Source organism: Salmo salar, unplaced genomic scaffold (genome assembly GCF_905237065.1).
Source record: "Salmo salar unplaced genomic scaffold, Ssal_v3.1, whole genome shotgun sequence".
Taxonomy (NCBI): domain Eukaryota; kingdom Metazoa; phylum Chordata; class Actinopteri; order Salmoniformes; family Salmonidae; genus Salmo; species Salmo salar.
Window position 1 is genome coordinate 1 of NW_025550347.1, and position 20,950 is coordinate 20,950.

The window sequence follows — 20,950 nt, forward strand, 5'->3', positions numbered from 1 at the left end:
TGGTTTTGAAATACATAAACCTCTTATACAGTTGAAGTCGGAAGTTTACATGCACCTTAGCCAAATGCATTTCAACTCAGTTTTTTGCAATTCCTGACACTTAATCCTAGTAAAAATTCCCTGTCTTAGGTTAGATATCATTTTGTTTGAAGAATGTGAACTGTCAGAATAATAAAAGATTATTTCAGCGTTTTACTTTTCATCGCAGTCCCAGTGTGTCAGAAGTTTACATGCACTTAATTAGTATTTGGTAGCATTGCCTTTAAATTGTTTCACTTAAGTCAAACGTTTCCAGGTGGCCTTCCAGAAGCTTCCCAATAAGTTGAATAAATCTGGCCCATTCCCCCTGGGACAGAGCTAAAAAACTGAGCTTCAGGTTTGTAGGCCTCCTTGCTCACAAAGACGTTGTTGTTTGGAAGTTCTGTCACAAATTTTTATAGAATTGAGGTAGGGCTTAGCACACCAATAATTTGACTTTGTTGTCCTTAAGCCATTTTGCCAAAATTCAAGTATGCGTGATATTGTCATTTGGGTGACTCCTTTACAACCAAGCTTTAATCAACTTCCTGACTGATGTCTTGATGTTGCTTCAATATATCGGTATAAATTTCCTGCCTCATGGTGCCGGGCTTTCTATTTTGTGGAATGTTCAATTTTGTTTTACATCAGACCAGAGGACATTTCTCCGGCACGATCTTTTGTCCCATGCAGTTGCAAACCGTAGTCTGGCGTTTTTATGGCTATGTTTTGGAGCAGTGGTTTCCTGTTGAGCAATTTAGGTAATGTGGCTTTATGTGGATCTAGATACTTTTGTACTATTTCCTCCAGCATCAGCTGCTGTTCTGGGATGATTTATTTTCGCACCAAAATACGTTAATCTCTAGGAACAGAACGGTTCCTGCGGAGCGGCAGGTATGATCGCCGCGTGGTCCATGGTGTTTATACTTTCATGTATCATTGTTTGTACAGATGAAGGTTGTACATCAGTGTTGAATATTCCAAGGATAAACCAGACTTGTGGAGGTTACAATGGTTATTTGAGGTTTGGCTGATTTGTTTGATTTTCATGATGTCAAGAAAGAGGCACTGATTTTAAGGTAGGCCTTAGAAATACATCCACAGGTAGACCTCCAAGTAAATATATAATTGAGTGGAACTATCAGAAGCCTTTAACGCCATGACATAATTTTCAAATCTTTCAAGCTGTTTAAAGGCACCGTAACTTAGTGTATGTGAATTTCTGACCCATTGAATTGTGATACAATGAATTATAAGAAATAATCTGTCAGTAAACAATTGTTGGCAAAATTACTTGTCATGCACACAGTAGATGTCTAACCAACTTCACAAAACTATAGGTTGTTAACCTCTTTGGGCTAGCGTCCCACCTGCCAATATTCATCCGTGAAATTGCAGAGCGCGAAATACAAAATTCGTAATATTAAACATTCCTGAAAATACAAGTGTCTTACATCAAGCAAAAAGCTTAACTTCGTGCTAATCCAGCCTGTTTAAAAGGATTTAGGGTAAGCACACCATATGGATTATTCCGAGGACAGCTCTCGCTGCGATAAAAAAGCATTACAAACATCTTCCAACCAAGCAGAGGCGTATCAAAGTCAGAAATGGCGAACAAATAAATCACACACCTTTGAAGATCTTCCTGGTTGCAATCAGGTCAGCTACATACAATAAATGGTTCGGGGGTTCGACAAAGTCCTTCTTTATATCCCAAAAAGTCAGTTTAGTTGGTGCGCTGACCAGTAATCACCGGTTTCTCATTCAAAATGAATACAAATGAATCCCGAAAGTTACCAATAAACTTCGTCAAACAAATCAATGTTTGTAATCAATCCTCAGGTACCCTAATATGTAAATAAATGATCAAATATAAGATGGAGAATAGTATGTTCATTAATGAGATAAATAACGAAGTGAGCGCCTCACCGCACGCGCCGCAACACTTCAGCCAAAATGGGAGCCAATGGAAAACCATAAAATTCTAGCTCATTTTTCTGCAAAAACAACAAGCCTGAAACACTTCTAAAGACTGAATATCAACATCAGGAATCCGTAATCTGGGAGGATTTCCTACAGACAGGCATTTTGGAAATGGTGTCACCTCCAAAACCAAATTTTCCGGTGGATTCTCCTCAGGTTTTCGCCAATATAGTTTGTTATAATCACAGACATTATTTTTAACCGTTTTGTAAACTTTAGTGTTTTCTATCCAATACTACCAAATTATATGCATATCCTAGCCTCTGGGCCCACTGAGTAACAGTTTACTTTGGGCACCTCATTCATCCAAACTCCAAATAGCTCTATCCCTAAAGTTAACAGTGACATTTGTGGAGTGATTTAAAACTCATTTTTCAACCACTCCAACCTAAGTATATGTAAAACATCTGACTTCACCTGTAAGTTTAAATGTGCCTTTCTAGCCCTTGCAGAGTTCTAATCTAACGGAGTGTGTGTTTTTGGGCTACCCTGCTTAGGTTTTATTCATTGAACCTGCAGAGCAAGAAGCTGGGCCTTGGACATCCAGAGAACCATCCAGGGAACAACAATCTCCATTTCAGGGCACTGCTGCTGGTGAGGCCTGCTCCCTGACTTAGTAAGTGCGCCTCATGAACCCTGTCCTCCTGTCCGTGTTGGACATGGGCAATGATGGTGCCATAGTGACTCGGGAGATATCCAGACAGATCTCCCTCTCTATTGGAGCCTGTCTCTACAACTGACACAAAATGGCAAGTAATGCACATTCATTTATATACACATTGGCTCCCTGCAACATGTTATTGTTTGTGTTTTAGCATGGCTTGTGTGGCCCACTCTGGGATGGCTGCAGATGAAATAGCAGAGAATATTGATTCAGCTGTCAGCACCATCGTGACAAAACTTACGCATGGTGAGTTTGCTGCCAGGGTGTCTTCCTGATCTCCCTAATCAATTGTACTCCGTCAACACAGATTTACAATTTTATTATACGTTAAATGGTCTGGTATACTCAATGTTTATTGATGCTAAAGAAATGTGGGGCCCAGTCTGAAAATCACCTTTTGATATCTCTGTTGTCTGGGGTGAGATTACAGGGCCTATAGTACTGTGGTACGTTAGCTTATTGCCTGCTCTGTATAGCAGTGTGATTAAACCCATGTGCCTACAATCCTGACAAAGAAAGGCCTTTAACAAGTGGCCGCAATCTGGTGATACCATAACAGAACACTGAGAATGTTTTCTTCACAGAAATAGTTTTGACCTAAATGTTTGAGTGAATGTGTTCTTTGAGTCTAAAGATGGCTGTGTTGTCTCTTTTGCAGAAAGAACCATTGATAAAGATCATCCACTTGAAAAGCCAATCAGTGGATCTGCCCATCTACACCTCTAACCTGAGTAACCTGACCCTGATAGAGGAAACACAGAAACAGACCATGGCTGCCATGGATGCCAAGGTAGGACTGCTACACACAAATGCTTGTAAAATGCATTGGAAGATTATATTGTTATTTGATCAATTATCTATTTTTGTCAAATTAAAGGACTCGTCTTTGCACTGGTTCGAACCTGTTTTACTCTATTAATTTAGGTTTAAATCCAGTGCTATATGAAACCCATTCCAGTGAGGCAGGGGAGCGGTCTCCATTTTTAGTGCTGTCTCCCTGTTCACTCTCTGGAAACATCAACATAGCTCTTAGTGCCACATATGGACTATTGAGGTCAATTGCAGACCTCTCTCTATTATTTACATGCATATGTATGCACATGCATACATGCAGTACCAGTAAAAGTTTGGCCATACCTACAAGGATAAATAAACCTAAATAAGTGTTTCTTTATTTTACTATTTTCTACATTGTAGAATAATAGTGACGACATCAAAACTGAAATAACACACATGGAATCATGTAGTAACCAAAAGTGTTAAACAAATAAAAAAGATGTTATATTTGAGATTCTTCAAAGTAGCCACCCTTTGCCTTGACAGCTTTGACAGTCTTGACATTCTCTCAACCAGCTTCATGAGGTAGTCACCTGGAATGCATGTCAAGGTGTGTGCTTCTTAAAGGTTAAATAAGCAAAGAGAAACGACAGTCCATCAATACTTTAAAACATGAAGGTCAGTCAATGTGAAAGTTTCATGAACTTTGAAAGTATCTTCAAGTGCAGTCGCTGTGATGAAACTGGCTCTCAGGACCGCCACTGGAAAGGAAGACCCATAGGTACCTCAGCTGCAGAGGATAAGTTCATGAGAGTTAACTGCACCTCGGATTGCTGCCCAAATAAATGCTTCAGGAGTTCAAGCAACAGATACATCTCAACATCAACTGTTCAAATTGCTGCAAAGAAACCACTACTAAAGGGCACCAATAAGAAGAGACTTTATTTGGCCAAGAAACACGAGGCAATGGAAGTCCTTTTGGTCAGTCCAAATAGGTGATTTTTATTTCCAACCGCCGTTGTCTTTGTGAGATGCGGAGTAGGTGAACGGATCGCCCCCGTGTGTGGTTCCCACCGTGAAGCACGGACGAGGAGGTGTGGGGTGGTTTGCTGGTGACACTGATTTATTTAGAATTCAAGGCACACTTAACCAGTATGGCTACCACAGCATTCTGCAAGCGATATGCCATCCCATCTGGTTTGGGCTTATTGGGACATCATTTGTTTTTCAACAAGACAATGACCAACAGACCTCCAGGCTGTGTAAGGGCTATTTGACCAAGATGGAGCCTCAACCCAATTTGAGATGGTTTGGGATGAGTTGGACTGCAGAGTGAAGGGAAAAGCAGCCAACAAGTGCTCAGCATATGTGGAAACACCTTCAAGACTGTTGGAAAGAATTCCAGCTGAAGCTGGTTGAAAGAAAGCCCAGAGTGTGCAAAGCTGTCATCAAGGCAAATGGTGGCTACTTAGAAGAATCTAAAATGTATTTTGATTGAACACTTCTTCTTTTTACTACATGATTCCATGTGTTTCATAGTGTTGATGTCTAGTAAAAATAAAGAAAAACCCTTGAATGAGTAGGTGTCAACTTTTGACTGGTACTGTGTATGTGTGTTTATATAAACATGCAAGAGCTGGATCTCATCAATACCTGTGTCTTGTTTATGAAATTTCAGGAAAAATGCAAGCAAACAGAAGTCTGCAAAGAAAGAACAGAAGCCTACAGAAAAGAACTCTGGTGCTGACGGGGAGGAAGAGGTTCCCATAGTAACGCCAAGAAAAAAGGCTAAACTGGAGGTCTATACCCCGCTAGTGTCAACCAAATGCATTTTAATATTGTTAGTAGAATATATTGTTTATCAATGATCTGTTTTTATCAAATAAAATATTTCAAAGGTCTCTTTGCACTGGTTCGGAACCTGGTTCACTCTCGGTAGTGAATTTTGGTTTAACTCCATTGCTATATGAAACCCATTCCAGTGAGGCAGGGGAGCGGTATCCATTTTGTGCTGACTCCCTGTTCACTCTCTGGGAACATCAACATAGCCCCTAGTGCTGTTCCCTGGTTTTGAAATACATGTCCTCTTATACAGTTGAAGTCGGAAGTTTACATGCACCTTAGCCAAATGCATTTCAACTCAGTTTTTCACAATTCCTGACACTTAATCCTAGTAAAAATTCCCTGTCTTAGGTTAGTTAGGATCACCACTTTATTTGAAGAATGTGAACTGTCAGAATAATAGTAGAGATTTATTTCAGCGTTTTATTTCTTTCATCGCAGTCCCAGTGTGTCAGAAGTTTACATGCACTCAATTAGTATTTGGTAGCATTGCCTTTAAATTGTTTCACTTGGGTCAAACGTTTCAGGTGGCCTTCCAGAAGCTTCCCACAATAAGTTGAATAAATCTTGGCCCATTCCTCCTGACAGAGCTGGTGTAACTGAGTCAGGTTTGTAGGCCTCCCTTGCTCGCACGTGCTTTTTTCAGTTCTGCCCACAAATTTTCTATAGAATTGAGGTCAGGGCTTTGTGATGGCCACTCCAATAATTTGACTTTGTTGTCCTTAAGCCATTTTGCCACAACTTTGGAAGTATGCGTGGGTTCATTGTCCATTTGGAAGACTCCTTTGCGACCAAGCTTTAACTTCCTGACTGATGTCTTGATGTTGCTTCAATATATCGACATAAATTTCCTGCCTCATGGTGCCGTCTATTTTGTGAACAGTTCTATTTTTGTTTCATCAGACCAGAGGACATTTCTCCAAAAAGTACGATCTTTGTCCCCATGTGCAGTTGCAAACCGTAGTCTGGCTTTTTTATGGCGGTTTTGGAGCAGTGGCTTCTTCCTTGCTGAGCGGCCTTTCAGGTAATGTCGATGTAGGACTCGTTTTACTGTGGATCTAGATACTTTTGTACCTATTTCCTCCAGCATCAGCTGCTGTTCTGGGATTGATTTGCACTTTTCGCACCAAAATACGTTAATCTCTAGGAGACAGAACGCGTCTCCTTCCTGAGCGGTATGACGGCTGCGTGGTCCCATGGTGTTTATACTTGCGTACTATTGTTTGTACAGATGAACGTGGTACCATCAGGTGTTTGGAAATTGCTCCCAAGGATGAACCAGACTTGTGGAGGTCTACAATTTGTTATTCTGAGGTCTTGGCTGATTTCTTTTGATTTTCCCATGATGTCAAGCAAAGAGGCACTGATTTTGAAGGTAGGCCTTGAAATACATCCACAGGTAGACCTCCAATTGACTCAAATGATGTCAATTAGCCTATCTATCAGAAGCTTCTAACGCCATGACATAATTTTCTGGAATTTTCCAAGCTGTTTAAAGGCACCGTCAACTTAGTGTATGTGAATTTCTGACCCACTGGAATTGTGATACAATGAATTATAAGTGAAATAATCTGTCAGTAAACAATTGTTGGCAAAATTACTTGTCATGCACACAGTAGATGTCCTAACCGACTTGCCAAAACTATAGGTTGTTAACCTCTTTGGGCTAGCGTCCCACCTGGCCAACATCCGGTGAAATTGCAGAGCGCGAAATACAAAATTCGTAATATTAAACATTCCTGAAAATACAAGTGTCTTACATCGTTTAAAAGCTTAACTTCTTGTTAATCCAGCCAGCTTTGTCAGATTTCAAAAAGGATTTACGGCGTAAGCACACCATACGATTATCTGAGGACAGCGCCCGCGTACAAAAGCATTACAAACATCTTCCAACCAAGCAGAGGCGTCACGAAAGTCAGAAATGGCGATAAAATAAATCACACACCTTTGAAGATCTTCCTCTGGTTGCAATCACAAGGGTCCCAGCTACATAACAAATGGTTCTTTTGTTCGATAAAGTCCTTCTTTATATCCCCAAAAAGTCAGTTTAGTTGGTGCGCTTGACTCAGTAATCCACCGGTTTCCCTCATTCAAAATGCATACAAATGAATCCCGAAAGTTACCAATAAACTTCGTCCAAACAAATCAATGTTTGTAATCAATCCTCAGGTACCCTAATATGTAAATAAATGATCAAATATAAGATGGAGAATAGTATGTTCATTACCGGAGATAAATAACGGAAGTGAGCGCCCTCACCGAGCGCGCCGCAACACTTCAGCCAAAATGGGGAGCCACTTAGAAAAACTACAAATTCTAGCTCATTTTTCAAAAAACAAGCCTGAAACTCTTTCTAAAGACTGACATCTGCTGGAAGCCCCAGGAACTGCAATCTGGGAGGATTTCCCCACAGACAGGCATTTTAAATGGTGTCACCTCCAAAACCAAATTTTCCGGTGGATTCTCCTCAGGTTTTCGCCTGCTATATCAGTTCTGTTATAATCACAGACATTATTTTAACCGTTTTGTAAACTTTAGTGTTTTCTATCCAATACTACCAATTATATGCATATCCTAGCCTCTGGGCCTGAGTAACAGGCAGTTTACTTTGGGCACCTCATTCATCCAAACTTCCGAATACTGCCCCCTATCCCTAAAGTTAACAGGACATTTGTGGAGTGATTTAAAACTCATTTTTCAACCACTCCAACCTAAGTATATGTAAACATCTGACTTCACCTGTAAGTTTAAATGTGCCTTTAAGCTAGCCCTTACAGAGTTCTAATCTAACGGAGTGTGTGTTTTCTCTACCCTGCTTAGGGAGCCTTATTCATTGAACCTGCAGAGCAAGAAGCTGGCCTTGGACATCCAGAGAACCATCCAGGGAACAACAATCTCCATTTCTAAGAAAGGCTGCTGCTGGTGAGGCCTGCTCCGACTTAGTAAGTGCGCCTCAGCAAACCCTGTCCTCCTGTCCGTGTTGGACATGGGCAATGATGGTGCCATAGTGACTCAAAATATATCCAGACAGATCTCCCTCTCTATTGGAGCCTGTCTCTACAACTGACACAAAATGGCAAGTAATGCACATTCATTTATATACACATTGGCTCCTGCAACAGTTATTGTTTGTGTTTTAGCATGGCTTGTGTGGCCCACTCTGGGATGGCTGCAGATGAAATAGCAGAGAATATTGATTCAGCTGTCAGCACCATCGTGACAAAACTACGCATGGTGAGTTTGCTGCCAGGGTGTCTTCCTGATCTCCCTAATCAATTGTACTCCGTCAACACAGATATTTACAATTTTATTATACGTTAAATGGTCAGGTATACTCAATGTTTATTAATGCTAAAGAAATGTGTGGGCCCAGTCTGAAAATCACCTTTTGATATCTCTGTTGTCTGGGGTGAGATTACAGGGCCTATAGTACTGTGGTACGTTAAGCTTATTGCCTGCTCTGTATAGCAGTGTGATTAAACCCATGTGCCTACAATCCTGACAAAGAAAGGCCTTTAACAAGTGGCCGCAATCTGAGTGATACGATACACAGAACACTGAGAATGTTTTCTTCACAGAAATAGTTTTGACCTAAATGTTTGAGTGAATGTGTTCTTTGAGTCTAAAGATGGCTGTGTTGTCTCTTTTGCAGAAAGAACCATTGATAAAGATCATCCACTTGAAAAGCCAATCAGTGGATCTGCCCATCTACACCTCTAACCTGAGTAACCTGACCCTGATAGAGGAAACACAGAAACAGACCATGGCTGCCATGGATGCCAAGGTAGGACTGCTACACACAAATGCTTGTAAAATGCATTGGAAGATTATATTGTTATTTGATCAATTATCTATTTTTGTCAAATTAAAGGACTCGTCTTTGCACTGGTTCGGAACCTGTTTTACTCTATTAATTTAGGTTTAAATCCAGTGCTATATGAAACCCATTCCAGTGAGGCAGGGAGCGGTCTCCATTTTAGTGCTGTCTCCCTGTTCACTCTCTGGAAACATCAACATAGCTCTTAGTGCCACATATGGACTATTGAGGTCAATTGCAGACCTCTCTCTATTATTTACATGCATATGTATGCACATGCATACATGCAGTACCAGTAAAAGTTTGGCCATACCTACAAGGATAAATAAACCTAAATAAGTGTTTCTTTATTTTTACTATTTTCTACATTGTAGAATAATAGTGAAGCGACATCAAAACTGAAATAACACACATGGAATCATGTAGTAACCAAAAGTGTTAAACAAATAAAAAGATGTTATATTTGAGATTCTTCAAAGTAGCCACCCTTTGCCTTGACAGCTTTGCACAGTCTTGACATTCTCTCAACCAGCTTCATGAGGTAGTCACCTGGAATGCATGTCAAGGTGTGTGCCTTCTTAAAGGTTAAATAAGCAAAGAGAAACGACAGTCCATCAATACTTTAAAACATGAAGGTCAGTCAATGTGGAAAGTTTCATGAACTTTGAAAGTATCTTCAAGTGCAGTCGCTTGTGATGAAACTGGCTCTCAGGACCGCCACTGGAAAGGAAGACCCATAGGTACCTCAGCTGCAGAGGATAAGTTCATGAGAGTTAACTGCACCTCGGATTGCTGCCCAAATAAATGCTTCAGAGTTCAAGCAACAGATACATCTCAACATCAACTGTTCAAATTGCCGCAAAGAAACCACTACTAAAGGGCACCAATAAGAAGAGACTTTATTTGGCCAAGAAACACGAGCAATGGAAGTCCTTTGGTCAGTCCAAATAGGTGATTTTTATTTCCAACCGCCGTTGTCTTTGTGAGATGCAGAGTAGGTGAACGGATCGCCGCGTGTGTGGTTCCCACCGTGAAGCACGGACGAGGAGGTGTGGGGTGGTTTGCTGGTGACACTGATTTATTTAGAATTCAAGGCACACTTAACCAGTATGGCTACCACAGCATTCTGCAAGCGATATGCCATCCCATCTGGTTTGGGCTTATTGGGACATCATTTGTTTTTCAACAAGACAATGACCAACAGACCTCCAGGCTGTGTAAGGGCTATTTGACCAAGATGGAGCCTCAACCCAATTTGAGATGGTTTGGGATGAGTTGGACTGCAGAGTGAAGGAAAAGCAGCCAACAAGTGCTCAGCATATGTGGAAACACCTTCAAGACTGTTGAAAAGAATTCCAGCTGAAGCTGGTTGAAAGAAAGCCCAGAGTGTGCAAAGCTGTCATCAAGGCAAATGGTGGCTACTTAGAAGAATCTAAAATGTATTTTTGATTGAACACTTCTTCTTTTTACTACATGATTCCATGTGTTTCATAGTGTTGATGTCTAGTAAAAATAAAGAGAAAACCCTTGAATGAGTAGGTGTCAACTTTTGACTGGTACTGTGTATGTGTGTTTATATAAACATGCAAGAGCTGGATCTCATCAATACCTGTGTCTTGTTTATGAAATTTCAGGAAAAATGCAAGCAAACAGAAGTCTGCAAAGAAAGAACAGAAGCCTACAGAAAAGAACTCTGGTGCTGACGGGGAGGAAGAGGTTCCCATAGTAACGCCAAGAAAAAAGGCTAAACTGGAGGTCTATACCCCGCTAGTGTCAACCAAATGCATTTTAATATTGTTAGTAGAATATATTGTTTATCAATGATCTGTTTTTATCAAATAAAATATTTCAAAGGTCTCTTTGCACTGGTTCGGAACCTGGTTCACTCTCGGTATGAATTTTGGTTTAACTCCATTGCTATATGAAACCCATTCCAGTGAGGCAGGGGAGCGGTATCCATTTTGTGCTGACTCCCTGTTCACTCTCTGGGAACATCAACATAGCCCCTAGTGCTGTTCCCTGGTTTTGAAATACATGTCCTCTTATACAGTTGAAGTCGGAAGTTTACATGCACCTTAGCCAAATGCATTTCAACTCAGTTTTTCACAATTCCTGACACTTAATCCTAGTAAAAATTCCCTGTCTTAGGTTAGTTAGGATCACCACTTTATTTGAAGAATGTGAACTGTCAGAATAATAGTAGAGATTTATTTCAGCGTTTTATTTCTTTCATCGCAGTCCCAGTGTGTCAGAAGTTTACATGCACTCAATTAGTATTTGGTAGCATTGCCTTTAAATTGTTTCACTTGGGTCAAACGTTTCAGGTGGCCTTCCAGAAGCTTCCCAAAATAAGTTGAATAAATCTTGGCCCATTCCTCCTGACAGAGCTGGTGTAACTGAGTCAGGTTTGTAGGCCTCCTTGCTCGCACGTGCTTTTTTCAGTTCTGCCCACAAATTTTCTATAGAATTGAGGTCAGGGCTTTGTGATGGCCACTCCAATAATTTGACTTTGTTGTCCTTAAGCCATTTTGCCACAACTTTGGAAGTATCGTGGGTTCATTGTCCATTTGGAAGACTCCTTTGCGACCAAGCTTTAACTTCCTGACTGATGTCTTGATGTTGCTTCAATATATCGACATAAATTTCCTGCCTCATGGTGCCGTCTATTTTGTGAACAGTTCTATTTTTGTTTCATCAGACCAGAGGACATTTCTCCAAAAAGTACGATCTTTGTCCCCATGTGCAGTTGCAAACCGTAGTCTGGCTTTTTTATGGCGGTTTTGGAGCAGTGGCTTCTTCCTTGCTGAGCGGCCTTTCAGGTAATGTCGATGTAGGACTCGTTTTACTGTGGATCTAGATACTTTTGTACCTATTTCCTCCAGCATCAGCTGCTGTTCTGGGATTGATTTGCACTTTTCGCACCAAAATACGTTAATCTCTAGGAGACAGAACGCGTCTCCTTCCTGAGCGGTATGACGGCTGCGTGGTCCCATGGTGTTTATACTTGCGTACTATTGTTTGTACAGATGAACGTGGTACCATCAGGTGTTTGGAAATTGCTCCCAAGGATGAACCAGACTTGTGGAGGTCTACAATTTGTTATTCTGAGGTCTTGGCTGATTTCTTTTGATTTTCCCATGATGTCAAGCAAAGAGGCACTGATTTTGAAGGTAGGCCTTGAAATACATCCACAGGTAGACCTCCAATTGACTCAAATGATGTCAATTAGCCTATCTATCAGAAGCTTCTAACGCCATGACATAATTTTCTGGAATTTTCCAAGCTGTTTAAAGGCACCGTCAACTTAGTGTATGTGAATTTCTGACCCACTGGAATTGTGATACAATGAATTATAAGTGAAATAATCTGTCAGTAAACAATTGTTGGCAAAATTACTTGTCATGCACACAGTAGATGTCCTAACCGACTTGCCAAAACTATAGGTTGTTAACCTCTTTGGGCTAGCGTCCCACCTGGCCAACATCCGGTGAAATTGCAGAGCGCGAAATACAAAATTCGTAATATTAAACATTCCTGAAAATACAAGTGTCTTACATCGTTTAAAAGCTTAACTTCTTGTTAATCCAGCCGCTTTGTCAGATTTCAAAAGGATTTACGGCGTAAGCACACCATGCGATTATCTGAGGACAGCGCCCGCGTACAAAAGCATTACAAACATCTTCCAACCAAGCAGAGGAGTCACGAAAGTCAGAAATGGCGATAAAATAAATCACACACCTTTGAAGATCTTCCTCTGGTTGCAATCACAAGGGTCCCAGCTACATAACAAATGGTTCTTTTGTTCGATAAAGTCCTTCTTTATATCCCCAAAAGTCAGTTTAGTTGGTGCGCTTGACTCAGTAATCCACCGGTTTCCCTCATTCAAAATGCATACAAATGAATCCCGAAAGTTACCAATAAACTTCGTCCAAACAAATCAATGTTTGTAATCAATCCTCAGGTACCCTAATATGTAAATAAATGATCAAATATAAGATGGAGAATAGTATGTTCATTACCGGAGATAAATAACAAGTGAGCGCCCTCACCGACGCGCGCCACAACACTTCAGCCAAAATGGGAGCCACTTAGAAAAACTACAAATTCTAGCTCATTTTTCAAAAACAAGCCTGAAACTCTTTCTAAAGACTGACATCTGCTGGAAGCCCCAGGAACTGCAATCTGGGGAGGATTTCCCCATAGACAGGCATTTTAAATGGTGTCACCTCCAAAACCAAATTTTCCGGTGGATTCTCCTCAGGTTTTCGCCTGCTATATCAGTTCTGTTATAATCACAGACATTATTTTAACCGTTTTGTAAACTTTAGTGTTTTCTATCCAATACTACCAATTATATGCATATCCTAGCCTCTGGGCCTGAGTAACAGGCAGTTTACTTTGGGCACCTCATTCATCCAAACTTCCGAATACTGCCCCCTATCCCTAAAGTTAACAAGACATTTGTGGAGTGATTTAAAACTCATTTTTCAACCACTCCAACCTAAGTATATGTAAACATCTGACTTCACCTGTAAGTTTAAATGTGCCTTTAAGCTAGCCCTTACAGAGTTCTAATCTAACGGAGTGTGTGTTTTCTCTACCCTGCTTAGGGAGCCTTATTCATTGAACCTGCAGAGCAAGAAGCTGGCCTTGGACATCCAGAGAACCATCCAGGGAACAACAATCTCCATTTCTAAGAAAGGCTGCTGCTGGTGAGGCCTGCTCCCTGACTTAGTAAGTGCGCCTCAGCAAACCCTGTCCTCCTGTCCGTGTTGGCACATGGGCAATGATGGTGCCATAGTGACTCAAAATATATCCAGACAGACTCCCTCTCTATTGGAGCCTGTCTCTACAACTGACACAAAATGGCAAGTAATGCACATTCATTTATATACACATTGGCTCCTGCAACATGTTATTGTTTGTGTTTTAGCATGGCTTGTGTGGCCCACTCTGGGATGGCTGCAGATGAAATAGCAGAGAATATTGATTCAGCTGTCAGCACCATCGTGACAAAACTACGCATGGTGAGTTTGCTGCCAGGGTGTCTTCCTGATCTCCCTAATCAATTGTACTCCGTCAACACAGATATTTACAATTTTATTATACGTTAAATGGTCAGGTATACTCAATGTTTATTAATGCTAAAGAAATGTGTGGGCCCAGTCTGAAAATCACCTTTGATATCTCTGTTGTCTGGGGTGAGATTACAGGGCCTATAGTACTGTGGTACGTTAAGCTTATTGCCTGCTCTGTATAGCAGTGTGATTAAACCCATGTGCCTACAATCCTGACAAAGAAAGGCCTTTAACAAGTGGCCGCAATCTGAGTGATACGATACACAGAACACTGAGAATGTTTTCTTCACAGAAATAGTTTTGACCTAAATGTTTGAGTGAATGTGTTCTTTGAGTCTAAAGATGGCTGTGTTGTCTCTTTTGCAGAAAGAACCATTGATAAAGATCATCCACTTGAAAAGCCAATCAGTGGATCTGCCCATCTACACCTCTAACCTGAGTAACCTGACCCTGATAGAGGAAACACAGAAACAGACCATGGCTGCCATGGATGCCAAGGTAGGACTGCACACACAAATGCTTGTAAAATGCATTGGAAGATTATATTGTTATTTGATCAATTATCTATTTTTGTCAAATTAAAGGACTCGTCTTTGCACTGGTTCGGAACCTGTTTTACTCTATTAATTTAGGTTTAAATCCAGTGCTATATGAAACCCATTCCAGTGAGGCAGGGAGCGGTCTCCATTTTAGTGCTGTCTCCCTGTTCACTCTCTGGAAACATCAACATAGCTCTTAGTGCCACATATGGACTATTGAGGTCAATTGCAGACCTCTCTCTATTATTTACATGCATATGTATGCACATGCATACATGCAGTACCAGTAAAAGTTTGGCCATACCTACAAGGATAAATAAACCTAAATAAGTGTTTCTTTATTTTTACTATTTTCTACATTGTAGAATAATAGTGAAGACATCAAAACTGAAATAACACACATGGAATCATGTAGTAACCAAAAGTGTTAAACAAATAAAAAATATGTTATATTTGAGATTCTTCAAAGTAGCCACCCTTTGCCTTGACAGCTTTGTACAGTCTTGACATTCTCTCAACCAGCTTCATGAGGTAGTCACCTGGAATGCATGTCAAGGTGTGTGCCTTCTTAAAGGTTAAATAAGCAAAGAGAAACGAAGCCATCAATACTTTAAAACATGAAGGTCAGTCAATATGGAAAGTTTCATGAACTTTGAGAAGTATCTTCAAGTGCAGTCGCTGTGATGAAACTGGCTCTCAGGACCGCCACTGGAAAGGAAGACCCATAGGTACCTCAGCTGCAGAGGATAAGTTCATGAGAGTTAACTGCACCTCGGATTGCTGCCCAAATAAATGCTTCAGAGTTCAAGCAACAGATACATCTCAACATCAACTGTTCAAATTGCGCAAAGAAACCACTACTAAAGGGCACCAATAAGAAGAGACTTTATTTGGCCAAGAAACACGAAGCAATGGAAGTCCTTTGGTCAGTCCAAATAGGTGATTTTTATTTCCAACCGCCGTTGTCTTTGTGAGATGCAGAGTAGGTGAACGGATCGCCGCGTGTGTGGTTCCCACCGTGAAGCACGGACGAGGAGGTGTGGGGTGGTTTGCTGGTGACACTGATTTATTTAGAATTCAAGGCACACTTAACCAGTATGGCTACCACAGCATTCTGCAAGCGATATGCCATCCCATCTGGTTTGGGCTTATTGGGACATCATTTGTTTTTCAACAAGACAATGACCAACAGACCTCCAGGCTGTGTAAGGGCTATTTGACCAAGATGGAGCCTCAACCCAATTTGAGATGGTTTGGGATGAGTTGGACTGCAGAGTGAAGGAAAAGCAGCCAACAAGTGCTCAGCATATGTGGAAACACCTTCAAGACTGTTGAAAAGAATTCCAGCTGAAGCTGGTTGAAAGAAAGCCAGAGTGTGCAAAGCCGTCATCAAGGCAAATGGTGGCTACTTAGAAGAATCTAAAATGTATTTTGATTGAACACTTTCTTCTTTTTACTACATGATTCCATGTGTTTCATAGTGTTGATGTCTAGTAAAAATAAAAAAACCCTGAATGAGTAGGTGTAACTTTTGATGGACTGTGTATGTGTGTTATATAAACATGCAAGAGTGATTATCAAACCTGTGTTTGTTTATGAAATTTCAGGAAAATGCAAGCAAACAGAAGTTGCAAAGAAAGAAAGAAGCACAGAAAAGAACCTGGTGCGACGGGAGGAAGAGGTTCCCATAGTAACGCCAAGAAAAAAAGGCTAAACTGGAGGTAACCCCGTAGTGTAACCAAATGCATTTTAATATTGTAGAATATATTGTATAATGATTGTTTTATCAAAAAAATATTTCAAAGGTCTTTTGCACTGGCGAACTGGTATACGGATGAATTTTGGTTTAACTCCATTGCTATATGAAACCCATCCCAGTGAGGCAGGGGAGCGTATCCATTTTTTGTGCTGACCCCTGTTCACTCTCTGGGAACATCAACATAGCCCCTAGTGCTGTTCCCTGGTTTTGAAATACATGTCCTCTTATAAGTTGAAGTCGGAAGTTTACATGCATTAGCCAAATGGATTTTAACTCAGTTTTTCACAATGAAAATCCTAGTAAAAACTGTTTAGGTAGTTAGGATCACCACTTTATTTGAAGAAGGAACTGTCAGAATAATAGTAGAGATTTATTTCAGGGTTATTTTTTCATGCAGTCCCAGTGTGTCAGAAGTTTACATGCACTCAATTAGTATTTGGTAGCATTGCCTTTAAATTGTCACTGGGTCAAATTTCAGGGGCCAGAAGCCCCAAAATAAGTTGAATAAATCTTGGCCCATTCCTCCTGACAGAGCTGGTGTAACTGAGTCAGGTGTAGGCCTCCTTGCTCGCACGTGCTTTTTCAGTTCTGCCCACAAATTTTCTATAGAATTGAGGTCAGGGCTTTGTGATGGCCACCCAATAATTTGACTTTTGTTGTCCTTAAGCCATTTTGCCACAACTTTGGAAGTATGCGTGGGTTCATTGTCCATTTGGAAGACTCCTTTGCGACCAAGCTTAACTTCTGACTGATGTCTGATGTTGTTAATATATGACATAAATCCTGCTCATGGTGCGATTTTGTGAACAGCTATTTTTTTTATAGACCAGAGGACATTTTCCAAAAAGAATCTTTCCATGTGCAGTCAAAGGTCTGGTTTTTTATGGGGTTTTGGAGCAGTGGCTTCTCCTTGTGAGCGGACTTTCAGGTAATGTGATGTAGGACTGTTATGTGGATTAGATACTTTTGTACCTATTTCCTCCAGCACTCAGCTGCTGTTTGGGATGATTTGCACTTTTCGCACAAAATACAATCCCCAGGAGACAGAACCCCTCCTGAGCGGTATGAGAGCGTGGTCATGGTGTTATACTGAATGTGTAGCAGATGAACGGTAATCAGGTGTTGGAAATTGCTCCCAAGGATGAACCAGACTGTGGAGGTCACAATTTGTTATTCTGAGGTCTTGGCTGATTTCTTTTGATTTTCCCATGATGTCAAGCAAAGAGGCACTGAGTTTGAAGTAGGCCTGAAATACATCACAGGTAGACCTCCAATTGACTCAAATGATGTAATAGATATCAGAAGCTTCTAACATGAATAAGAATTAAGTGTAAAGGCAACGTAACTTAGTGTATGTGAATTTCTGACCCACTGGAATTGTGATAAATGAATTATAAGTGAAATAATGTCAGTAAAAATTGTGGAAAATTATTTATGAACAGAGTGTAACCGACTTGACAAAACTATAGTGTTAACCTTGGGCTAGCGTCCCACCTGGCCAACATCCGGTGAAATTGCAGAGAGCGGAATACAAGGAATTTGAATATTAAACATTCCTAAAATACAAGTGTCTTACATCGCTTAAAAGCTTAACTTCTTGTTAATCCAGCGTTGGTCAGATTTAAAAAGGATTTAGGCGTAAGACATGGATTATTGAGGACAGCGCCCGCGCACAAAAGCATTAAAACATTCAACCAAGCAGAGGAGTCACGAAAGTCAGAAATGGCGAGTAAAATAAATCACACACCTTTGAAGATCTCCCTGGTTGCAATCACAAGGGTCCAGCTACATAAAAATGGTTCTTGTCGATAAAGTTTTTAATCAAAAAGTCAGTTTAGTTGGTGCGCTTGACTCAGTAATCCACCGGTTTCCCTCATTCAAAATGATACAAAGAATCCAAATACCAATAAACTTGGGCCAAACAAAATCAATGTTTGTAATCAACCCTCAGGTACCCTAATATGTAAATAAATGATCAAATATAAGATGGAGAATAGTATGTTATTAGGAGATAAATAACTGAAGTGAGCGCCTCACCGACGCGCCACAACACTACAAAATGGGAGCACTTAGAAAAAACAAATTCTAGCTATTTTTCAAAAACAAGCCTGAAACCTTTCTAAAGACTGAGATCTGCTGGAAGCCCCAGGAACTGCAATCTGGGAGGATTTCCCCATAGACAGGCATTTTAAATGGTGTTACCTCCAAAACCAAATTTTCCGGGTGGATTCTCCTCAGGTTTTCGCCTGCTATATCAGTTCTGTTATAATCACAGACATTATTTTTAACGCTTGTAAACTTTAGGTTTTATAATATAAAAATGAAAGCCTGGGCCTGAGTAACAGGCAGTTTACTTTGGGCACCTCATTCATAAACTCAATAGCCCCATCCCAAAGTAAAAGACATTTGTGGAGGATTTAAAACTATTCAACACTCCAACCTAAGTATATGTAAACATCTGACTTCACTAAGTTTAAATGTGCTTTAAGCTAGCCCTTACAGAGTTCTAATTAACGAGTGTGTGTTTTTGAGTTAGGAGCCTATTCATTGAACCTGCAGAGCAAGAAGCAGGCCTTGGAGATCAGAGAACCATCCAGGGAACAACAATCTCATTTCTAAGAAAGGCTGCTGCTGGTGAGGGCCCGCTCCCTGACTTAGTAAGTGCGCCTCAGCAAACCCGTCCCCCTGTCCGTGTTGGACATGGGAATGATGGTGCATAGTGACTCAAAATATATCAGACAGATCTCCCCCCAGGAGCGCTAAACGACACAAAATGGCAAGTAATGCACATTCATTTATATACACATTGGCTCCTGCAACAGTGTTATGTTTGTGTTTAGCATGGCTTGTGTGGCCACCTGGGATGGTGCAGATGAAATAGCAGAGAATATTGATTTAGCTGTCAGCACCATCGTGACAAAACTACGAATGGCGAGTTTGCTGCCAGGGTGTTTCCTGATCTCCCTAACCCAATTGTACTCCGGCCAACACAGATATTTAACAATTTTATTATAGTAAATGGTCAGGGTATATCAATGTTTATTAATGCTAAAGAAATGTGTGGGCCAGTCTGAAAATCACCTTTGATATCTCGTTGTTGGGGTGAGATTACAGGGGCCTAGTAGTACTGTGGTAACGTCGAGTTATTGCCGCTCTGTATAGAGTGTGATTAAACCCATGTGCCTACAATCCTGACAAAGAAAGGCTTTAACAAGGGCGTAATCTGAGTGATAAATACTGATACACAGAACACTGAGAACTGTTTTTTCACAGAAATAGTTTTGATAAATGTTAAGTGAATGAGTTTTTGAGTCTAAAGATGGCTGTGTGTTTTTTGCAGAAAGAACCATGATAAAGATATATTGAAAAGCAATAGTGGATTGCCCATTACAATCTTAACTGAGTAACCTGACCTCCTGATAGAGGAAAACACAGAAACAGACCATGTGCCATGGATGCCAAGGTAGGACTGCTACACACAAATGCTTGTAAAATGGCATTGGAAGATTAATATGTTATTTGATAATTATATTTTTAAAATTAAGCTTTGCACTGTGGAAACCGTATATTAATTTAGGTTTAAATCCAGTGCCGAGATGAAACCCATTCCAGTGAGGCAGGGGAGGGTTCCATTTTAGTGTCTCCCTGTTCACTCTCTGGAAACATAACATAGTTTAGTGCACATATGGACTATTGAGGTAATTGCAGAATATTTACAATATAAGTGTACATGTATAATGTGAGTACCAGTAAAAGTTGGCATACTAAAAGGATAATATAAATCAAAATATTTTTATTATTTTTAATGTAGAATAATAGTGAAGAATAAAACTGAAATAACACACATGGAATCATGTAGTAACCAAAAGTGTTAAACAAATAAAAAATATGTTATATTTGAGATTCTTCAAAGTAGCCACCCTTGCCTTTGATAGCTTGTACAGTTTGAATTCTCTAAACCAGCTTGGCAAAGTACCTGAATGTATGTCAAGGTGTGTGCCTTTAAAGGAAATAACAAAGAGAAACGACAGTCATCAAATATAAAACATGAAGGTAGTGAATATGGAAAGTTCATGAACTTTGAAAGTATTTGAGAAACTGGTTCAGGACCGCCACTGAAAGGAAGACCCAGGTACCTCAGCTGCAGAGGATAGGTTCATGAGAGTTAACTGCACCTCGGATTGCTGCCCAAATAAATGCTTCAGGAGTTAAGCAACAGATACATCTCAACATCAACTGTTCCAAATTGCTGCAAAGAAACCACTACTAAAGGGGCACCAATAAGAAGAGACTTTATTTGGCCAAGAAACACGAGCAATGGAAGTTTTGGTAGTCCAAATAGGTGATTTTTATTTCCAATGTCTTTGTGAGATGCAGAGTAGGTGAACGGATCGCCAAGGCGGTGTGGTTCCCACCGTGAAGCACGGACGAGGAGGTGTGGGGTGGTTTGCTGGTGACACTGATTTATTTAGA

The 20,950-nt window shown here is 40.5% G+C and overlaps 1 protein-coding gene and 4 non-coding genes across 9 annotated transcripts; all 5 read left to right on the forward strand.

The window, feature by feature from the left end:
- Window positions 1-3,043: 3,043 nt before the first annotated feature.
- LOC123739319 (small nucleolar RNA ACA64) lies at window positions 3,044-3,171 on the forward strand. Its single transcript, XR_006767662.1, has one exon. It is a non-coding gene; the product is annotated as a small nucleolar RNA ACA64 (small nucleolar RNA).
- Window positions 3,172-8,129: 4,958 nt separating this feature from the next.
- On the forward strand, window positions 8,130-14,678 carry LOC123739316 (ribosomal L1 domain-containing protein 1; the record flags this gene model as incomplete). 5 transcript variants are annotated; one of them, XR_006767659.1, is given in 7 exon segments in its annotated part: window positions 8,130-8,206; window positions 8,425-8,518; window positions 8,937-9,068; window positions 10,736-10,897; window positions 13,712-13,835; window positions 14,035-14,128; window positions 14,546-14,678. XR_006767659.1 is itself a non-coding variant. In XM_045713719.1 (4 exon segments), coding segments are annotated over 4 exon segments (372 nt in total), but the record flags the coding sequence as incomplete, so codon positions are not given.
- LOC123739320 (small nucleolar RNA ACA64) lies at window positions 8,654-8,782 on the forward strand. Its single transcript, XR_006767663.1, has one exon. It is a non-coding gene; the product is annotated as a small nucleolar RNA ACA64 (small nucleolar RNA).
- On the forward strand, window positions 14,264-14,391 carry LOC123739317 (small nucleolar RNA ACA64). Its single transcript, XR_006767661.1, has one exon. It is a non-coding gene; the product is annotated as a small nucleolar RNA ACA64 (small nucleolar RNA).
- Window positions 14,679-19,542: 4,864 nt separating the features above from the next.
- Window positions 19,543-19,668, forward strand: LOC123739321 (small nucleolar RNA ACA64). The gene has a single exon (XR_006767664.1). It is a non-coding gene; the product is annotated as a small nucleolar RNA ACA64 (small nucleolar RNA).
- The last annotated feature ends 1,282 nt before the right edge of the window (window positions 19,669-20,950 follow it).